General features: G+C 52.0%; 1 protein-coding gene across 1 annotated transcript; it reads right to left on the reverse strand.

Moving 5' to 3' along the window:
- Window positions 1-1,182: 1,182 nt before the first annotated feature.
- LOC123409757 (probable trehalose-phosphate phosphatase 4) lies at window positions 1,183-3,788 on the reverse strand. Its single transcript, XM_045102620.1, has 10 exons — window positions 3,425-3,788; window positions 3,160-3,300; window positions 2,912-3,061; window positions 2,737-2,790; window positions 2,515-2,616; window positions 2,311-2,388; window positions 2,116-2,185; window positions 1,953-2,023; window positions 1,714-1,806; window positions 1,183-1,609 (listed from the first exon to the last, which is right to left on the reverse strand). Exons 1-10 carry the CDS (start codon window positions 3,674-3,676, stop codon window positions 1,532-1,534), a joined length of 1,089 nt encoding a protein of 362 aa, XP_044958555.1. The 5' UTR covers window positions 3,677-3,788; the 3' UTR covers window positions 1,183-1,531.
- Window positions 3,789-8,330: the final 4,542 nt, after the last annotated feature.

The following is an 8,330-nucleotide window of genomic DNA, read 5'->3' on the forward strand; positions in this document are numbered from 1 at the left end:
TCTCTATCACCCTAATGCAGAGGCGGGCTATCTTCCTTCGCTAAAAGAAAATGTTATGTGTAATACATGACATAATGCAATAATCTCGTAGTGATGCTAGGTACTTCTTTGTGTCTCCTGTGAAGAGGTGTACCCTACCCTGCTATAGTTGCTTATATGCTAGAATAATTATCAGGAACATTTATTTTAAAGGAGGTTGACATCCTCGGCCTCTACATCAATGTGATGCCCATAAAGGAGTATTAAAATTGATGCAAGACAAACGAGGTCAAAGTCATTAAGAAGTGGAGTATAAAACATGGATAATTACGATAGAACCATTACAAGAATTTAACACATACGACTAAGTCAAATTCTTCCGCAACAAATAGACAAACATTACATGGTTCCTGTGCAGCGTGTGGAGGCGCCGAAATCGTTTGTGTTTGGGCCGAGGCACTTGAATACAGTAGCTCGGGCTATATTCAATCTATTTGGCTAGTGTTTCAATAATAAATTTTGTGAGATGTGAGTTGTAGGTGTAACATGCAATCACTTTTATTTCTATTTATTTTGTTTGTATGACTTTTCATATACTAGGCAACAAAATATCTTTTTCCAATCACCCGAATGCAGAGGCCAGGGGCTATCTTCTTTTCCTATGAAGAGATGTAATACACGACACAATGCAATAATCTCGTAGTGATGCTACTTCTTTGTGTTTCCTATGAAGAGATGTACCCTAGGTACCCATCTATAGTTGCTTATATGCTACTCCCTCCATCACAGTATATTGGACGTATCTCCAAAACGATAATTTTTCATAATTAGAAGGAAATAAGACGCATGTCATTAATTAGTCTATTAATTGGGGTGTTTTGGAAAACGTCTCCACCAATGCATGCGAGGAAGTCGTTCGTTTAGTGGACGGGGGGTTACTAATGCGTCGGTTTTACGATTAATTAGGCGCTTATACAGCTCGTCGGCTCGGTTTTTCCTACCAATAGAAAAACATTTAGGTCCCAGAGCACTATGAGATACGTCCAATATACTGTGATGGAGGGAGTAGTATAATTATCAGAGGCAACTACGACATAGCCTTTACAAGATATGAATTTAACACATGCAACTAAGTCAAAAAAATCCGCGACAAATAGTTAACAGCAAGTAGCATCTGAACTTCAGTTCTTTTTTATGGAGCACTTAAGTAAACAAGGTGATTAATATGCATGGCCATTAAGATTCTTACATATGTTACATTTTACTGGTATGGCCAGGACTGACGAGTCATCATACAGGGGAATGTACCCACAGAAAAGAAAAAAATAAAGAAAAAAAATGGTGAGGGGCAGCTTAACTGCTTGCAGATGCAGTGCCTCCCAAACCCATGCAACAAACCAAAGGTAAAAGCGGGAACTACAGATAGGCGAGGGTTATTACATGCAACAAAGGTAAACCCTAACAAACTACAGTATTACTTAACTAAACATGCTTAAGCTTCTTGATAAATCAGTGCCAGCAGCAGCCGCTGATGTGGCACTCTGTGCCTGTGCTACACTCTTGCGCGCATCGCCGACGATGACGATCTCCGGCGCTTCCACCGCACCAAGCGGTGAAGGAACTCCATAACCTGACGAAAACAAGACGAAATTAATACCATGTAAGCTACAATCACTGATGACTAGATGAAGCAGGGATCTACGTAAGTCATGATATAGTATGTTGTATGTATACCTCAGTGGGGTCCTGGAGAGAGTAGGAGGCGTCGGTCTCCCTAGGGCACTTGGAGACAAGGATGCCCAGGCCATGACCTCTCTTTCTCAGCATCTAGTTGACATGAACAAAACCAAAACATAAACAAGCAGCCAAAACAAATGAAATCACTAGGTTCGTAGCTAGCATGCATATGTATGTACAAAACTACTACAAACGAAATCAGTTGGACGCGACGTGTGTTAGTTTAATGTGTGCACCTTGAAAGCGTCCTCGTCAGTGCGGTCGTCCCCGAGGTACAGCGGCAGGACGTCGCTGCGTCCGTCGAATCCTAGAGATGACAGCAGCAGATTTTAATATGCAACCCGTCATTTTATCCGACGAGGACGAAGACGACGCAGGGTGGCAGTGGCATGCACTTACCCAGAGACTGGAGCAAGAACTCCACGGCCTTGCCCTTGTCCCACATGATGGAAGGCCGGATCTCCAAAACCTACTCATGCACCCAGTGGATTCGAGGGTTCAGTGAACAAATGTTGAATAACATGGTTTATTAACTCCATGATCGAGGCACGGATTCGAGGGCGTGGTCAGATCACTCATGCCCAATCAACCAACCTTTCTGCCTTCGTTGAGCCTGAGATCGGGGTAGTCCCGGAGCACCTCCTTGACTTGCTCGGCCAATGGACTCCATCTCTGCATGCACAGCGAATCGGAGCAGTTGAGATCGATGATCGATGAGGATCTCCTTGATTAACTTAAAACCTTCTTGTTTGACTTGGATTGTTGACGATTAATTTGATTGGTGAGCTCTCTGATTACCTTTTCATCTACGCATCGAAAGTGCACGGAGAGGCAGAACTTGTTGTTCTCCACCCTGGCCCCCGGCGTGCTCTTGGTCTTCTCCACCAGAGCCTGGTAGACCTGGCACCCAAACCAAAAAGAAAACGAAAAAAGCGAGTGATTAGTACATGCGCCGTTGGTAAGTTCCTCATGGCTCAACTGCCAAAGCTCGTGAGATGAGCGTTTTTGCGTCTTGTGTACCTCGGCGATGACCGGGAGGAACTCGCGAGCAGGCTGCAGGAGGACCTCCGCCGCCTGCAAATAGGGAGGAATAATTGATGGAATCAGGCACAAATGATTGGGGAGGAATGGGCCATGCATGGCGAGTTAGATTCTTGCGTGACGGAGAGATGCGGGAGGGAGATGGATGGCGTACGTTGGAGCCTGGGCCCTTGATGTCCATGCCGTGGCTACCCGCGTAGTACAGCTCCGACAGGCCTACGAAGCCGCACACCTTCTCCACGCACCGGCCGGTGACGATCGCCGCCGGGAAGTGCTTCGCAACGCCGCGCACCGCCTCCCGCATCTAGATCATTAAGGGCATGGCCGTTGTTGTGAGCGTTACTTGAGTCCTGAAGTATAGCTAGCTAGGCTGGTCATCGCGGTCTCTTATCTTATTCCTACCTCGCCGGTGATGAACGCCGTGTCGGGGTCGGCGACGATGCGCGAGAGCGTGCCGTCGTAGTCCAGGAACACGACCACCTGCTTCCCCTTGGCGGCGGCCGCGATCTGCTCGAAGCTAGCCAGGGCCGACGGGTGCTTCCTCTGCGCGCGCCAACCAAGAAAAGAAGAAACGCAAATCAATCATCAGAATGGACGGAAAACAACAGACAGCCCGGCCAGCAATGCGTGGGCGCGCGCGCCTGGCCAAACGAGGCGGCAAACTCACCATCCACGCGGCGTGCTCGTCGACTGCCGGGGAGCGGGCCGGCGAAGACGCCCGCATGGCCTGGACGACCCAGCTTGTGGCACAGGGTGACCGGGCGTGGTACTCCTCGTCGACGGCGGCGCGGCGGCGCCGCAGGGAGGTCGACGCTTCGCCGCGGCACGCGAAGATCGCGCGGCTGGAGGAGCCCGGCATGGCCGGGGCCGCCGCTATGCCGGCCATGTCCGGGCGGAGCACCACGTCCTGGTTTGCCATGGCGCACGCACACCGGCACACGTGTGCTCACGACACGCGCCTCCCGCTGCGTGAGAGTGGTGCCCAGTAGTGACAGTGGGGAATAGTTGAAGAGGACGAGGGGACCAGACCGATTTTTCCTGGGTGAGGAAGCCAATGGCGAAGTGCCCGTACTTATAAAGGCGGACCGGCGTTGGGTCGGCACCCATACTAGTGGAACTACTGCGTTTTTCTAACCGTAGTGGACATGTGTCGGTTTCTCAGTTCACAAACGTAGGGTGCACGATTATATGAACAGTTAACATTTAAAGAATTGAAGACTAGCGGCGCGGTGGTTTCGTGGGAGGCGTGTGTGCTAGCGAAGGTACTGTGCGTGCGGTTGTGGTGTTGGGAGGTGCTCCGGACGACAGTTTGCTGGGCAAGAGCTTGCCGGCCAACGGTGTCGACGTCTGTGGACGTCGTCTCACCTTCTTGGAGGCACCGCTGAGGAGTTCTCTCCCTACACACCCTCGGATCTAGTTCTTCGGGTAAAAACCTTAGGCCCGGTTGGGACGGACGACGGCGTCGGCATCGCCGCTTCCTCCTTGGGGGCGTCGTCTTGAAGAGCTTTGAATTTCGATTGCACTCTCCAGGGGCTAGACGCTCGCGACATTGCGATCGGCTGGGGCTCGTCCGACAATGTGGATGATCTGCGTGGCTTCTTGTGTAGCAACGATGGCCCCTTCAAGCGGAGAAGGATTTGTTGTTGGGTCCTGGTAGTCGGTCTCGTCCGGCGTGTTCGAGGGGTCGTCGTGCCTCTCTTGTCTTCTGAAGTCGGAGCTGTTTGAGGGGGATCCTTGTGGCGACGATGACGTGATGATGGGTGGTTGGTTCTGGCGCTGGCTCGGCGCAGTCCAGTGCTTTTCTTCCTTCAATGCTCGTCGGCTGAGTCGAAGGTGCCTGGTCGCCGGCGCGTGTGGTGGACTGTTTGGTGTTGTCCGACGCAGGCCTCTACGCTTGTCTGCGGTGAAGGCTACATCGGTGGTCGTCGATGGTGAAGCCGGAGTCGCCCTCGCGGAGGCGTGATGACGATGACGCCGGATTACAACCTCGACGGAGCTCTTCGCTTAGGCGGCGTGTGTGCGTTCTTGTGAAGGTTGCCAGGTCGCCCTGTGTGTCCTGTTGTGGCGGGCGCATTGTGACGGTTTTAACCCGGTTTTCCGATTATTAACCGGACAACTCTCTACGACCTTTTTTAATGAGATCGGTACCTAAGGGACCGCGTTTCAAAAAAAAATAAAAATTGAAGACTGTAGATTAAGATTCAAGAATAGCAATGTGGTTTTAGTCCAGCAGAATACTTTCAAGTTATACATCCTTTTACTATTTGGATTCATATTTCAAGTTCAAATCAAAGTGTGGTGCTATGGAGGCTGTGGAAATTCAGATGTTCTTTATTTTTTGTATGAAATGTGTTGTAATTTCTCGATCAGTCACATATAGCCATCTCTTGCAAGGGAGAAAATCGACTTGAAGAATCAGAGGGACTTTGGCGGAAGAAGATGCAATAATTTATTTTGAGGGGTAGAAGATCCAATAAATACACGGCGTGTTTCGTTGCTCACATTAACCTGAGGCAGGCCCGTGGGAAAAGAAATCGGCCAGTTTGATTGCCTGGCCTGCATGCAAATCTTGGCCCACACGAACCTTAAAGCAGTGCTCAGTTAGGCCGGCTAGGACCGATCGAATTGACAGTTTCCAGCGAGCCAGACTCAGGTGACGCAGGGGAGGGGACACTGCGCTGCGCAGCTGCGGGCAAGGAGATTGAGCGATGTCGCGTCTTGGAAAAAGCGACGGGATGAATTTGCGTCGCCGTACGCCAATTCATGGTGGCCCTATATAGCGAGGGTGAGAGACGCGTTAAAACTCCCGCCACCATCACCCCTTCCCCCTTCTGAGTTTTCTCTCCGTCCCGGATCCACCCTGATGACGAGGTAAGCGACACAACTAGTCCGACGACCGATGGGCTACGACGGCGGATCCACTCCTCCTCTTCTCCTTCATGCCACACATCTCCTCCACGGCTTCTTCGATGGCGTCCATGAGTTCAATGACCCCCTCCCCTCTACTAGTTCTAGCTAGATCTGGTGATTTGGTGGGGTTAGATCTTCCGATCTATTCGACTGTGATGTTGCAGTAGCTAGTTGGGATGGATTTGAAGCATGCCAGGGGTTGTTTTGGTGATTGCTAGCTTAGATGCTCATGGATGGATTGGTAGTATGCTTAGATCTATGGTATGGTAGTGTGCAAGTGTTGAAAAAGATCATCCATATGTGTCCATAATAGTGATGTATTGAACTAGATCATCTATGTGTGCATGTTTTATTGTTAGTTCATACTCACTTCTAGTTCATACCGTCTGTCGTGGGTATAAGCCTGACAGTAGATGTGTAGGGTACGAAAAGGACGGGCAGAGTCCTAGCTACGGCGAGGATGTATGAGTTCAGGCCCCTCTGCGGTGGAGGTAACAACCCTACGTCTCAGTGCTCAGGGAGCTTTGTTGTCGAGTTGAATAGAGAATACAATGAATTGCTAACCCCTTTACCAGTGGGGGAGGGTGGCTTATATAGAGTACGCTGCCCTCCACAACGGTTCTGGTACAGGGGTGGAGTAGTGGCGATTGAATGCATACGTTACAGGTAACGTATGCCCTTAATGCTAATAAATGCACCCGGAAACGTACGACCGTTTCCCTCCAGGGGGGTTACGATGTACCGAGTGGTATACAGTCGGTTGACTCAATGTCCTCCGAATGCTAGTCGCCGACTGGAGGACCGAAGGTATGTTACCGACTAGAAGACAGGGATTCCTTAATTCAGTCGGAGATGACTAGGGGTCTTGTCCTCTGTGGGGGGTAGTCCCTGGGTAGGACCTTCAGGGCAGGCCTATGACCCTACCCTAGGACTATAACCCCATCATTAGTCCCCGAATGGATTGAGGTTGGAACGACGAAGCGATGTTTGAAGTTGAATCCGACTGGAACAGATTCGGCTTGGTCGTTGCTTGCCTCGGTCCATTTCGACTTTTCTGATCGTCGATCCGAGTGAAAGTACTCGCGGAACGGACTGTCGGGAGCCGAGTGTTTCGGCGGCATCTTCTGACGCGACCGGTCAACTGACAGTGGCGGATTTTCCGGGATACTCAAATTTCGGTTTCCGCGCGCCCAGCGGGGATGACGCCAGCGCGCTCGAGTAGAGCCTGACGCCTCGATTCTTGCGCCTTCAACCTCTCCACTAATATCGCCGTGGTGGGTCGGGGGGATAAGGTTTCGGGGCCACCTGCCAGCAACCCAGTCGGAACTCTATTTAAATCTCGGCGGCGAGGCTTCTCCGTTACGCTCGCCGAATCCCTTGCTCTCGCGTGCTCCGCCCTTCTCGCCACCTCCAGCGCTCCTAAACTCCTCCCTTCTCCTTCCTCCCGAGGGGCTCGCAGCCGCCGCCATGACCAAGGGCCAGACCAGCAAGATGGAGGCGAGGAAGAAGAAGGGGAAGACGGCGGCGCCTGCTCAGCGGCGGCAGCGGCCGCTGCCGGCGGGATGGATCCAGGGCGACTTCCTCCCCTCCACGGTGACGGAGGGGGATCTGCTGCAGCGGGTGGAGCACGGTATGATCGTGCACAAGTCCTGGCGGCTGCCGGCGGAGAACGAGGTCGAGCCAGCGCCTCGGGAGGGGGAGCGCGTCCTGCTGCTAAGCCACGTCCACCGAGGTTTTTCTTTGCCCCCGCATCCTTTCTTCAAAGGAATCATGAATCACTTCGGGGCCCAACTTCACCATTTTCCTTCGAATGCCACCGCCCATCTTTCTGCCTTTATAGTTTTGTGCGAGTGTTTCATCGGCTGCCCTCCCCATTGGGGTTTGTTCAAACACATCTTTTCCACCAGATCCCAAACCATCAAACGACTTAGCCAGTCGGATGATAAGACGCATCTCCTCCAGCTCTGCAGGGGCTTAGGCTTTCAGAAAAAGAGTCGGAGTAGCTATCCTGCTCTCCAGTTAAGTGAGTCGGTTAGGAACTGGCAGTCGACGTGGTTCTACTGCCAGGATATCGCCTGTCCGAATGCGTCGACTGGGCTGCCTCCTTTTAGTCTAGATCGGCCCGCCCCGCCTAAGCAGCTCGCGCTCTCGAAGGCGGAGAAGAACGACATCCAGCCCTTGGTTGAGGCACTCGTGGATGTCGTCAGGAGGGGGGTCACCGACATAGATCTGCTGGAAGTCTTCCTTGGTCGGCGGATCCAGCCACTGCAGGCTCGCGACCATGCTATGTGGCATTACACGGGGCCCGAAGACTCCACTCGGACCATCGTGGTGGGCGTGACTGAGGAGAGGGTGACCTCGTGGGTGCTCCAAATCACGGGCCCCTGTGAGAATCCCAAAGGAGCTCGGCGAGTGAAGCCTTTCAGCGCGGATCATCCTCCACCGAATCAGGTGAGTGGTACTTGTCGAGTGCACTGAACTGTCTTAATTCTTGTCGCTTGTCTATATCTCCGTGTGATGTCTGATGTTTCCGACTGAAATTTATGCACGTGTGGACCAACTGGTTCTCCCGCGTCTCGAATGGGAATCCGGCGGAGGAGGAGGAGGAAGGCAGCCAGGAGGGCAGTGTGGAGAGCGCCGAATACGCCTCCGACAGCGGAGAG

Source organism: Hordeum vulgare, chromosome 7H (assembly GCF_904849725.1).
Source record: "Hordeum vulgare subsp. vulgare chromosome 7H, MorexV3_pseudomolecules_assembly, whole genome shotgun sequence".
In the NCBI taxonomy this organism is placed as follows: Eukaryota; Viridiplantae; Streptophyta; class Magnoliopsida; order Poales; family Poaceae; genus Hordeum; species Hordeum vulgare.

Coding starts and splice junctions, on each gene's coding strand:
- LOC123409757 (XM_045102620.1), bottom strand. CDS start 3,676: ATGGCAAACCAGGACGTGGTGCTCCGCCCGGACATGGCCGGCATAGCG. Junction 2,024..2,115: donor GTTCTTGCTCCAGTCTCTGG/GTAAGTGCATGC, acceptor TGTCATCTCTAG/GATTCGACGGACGCAGCGAC. Junction 1,807..1,952: donor CTGACGAGGACGCTTTCAAG/GTGCACACATTA, acceptor CATGTCAACTAG/ATGCTGAGAAAGAGAGGTCA.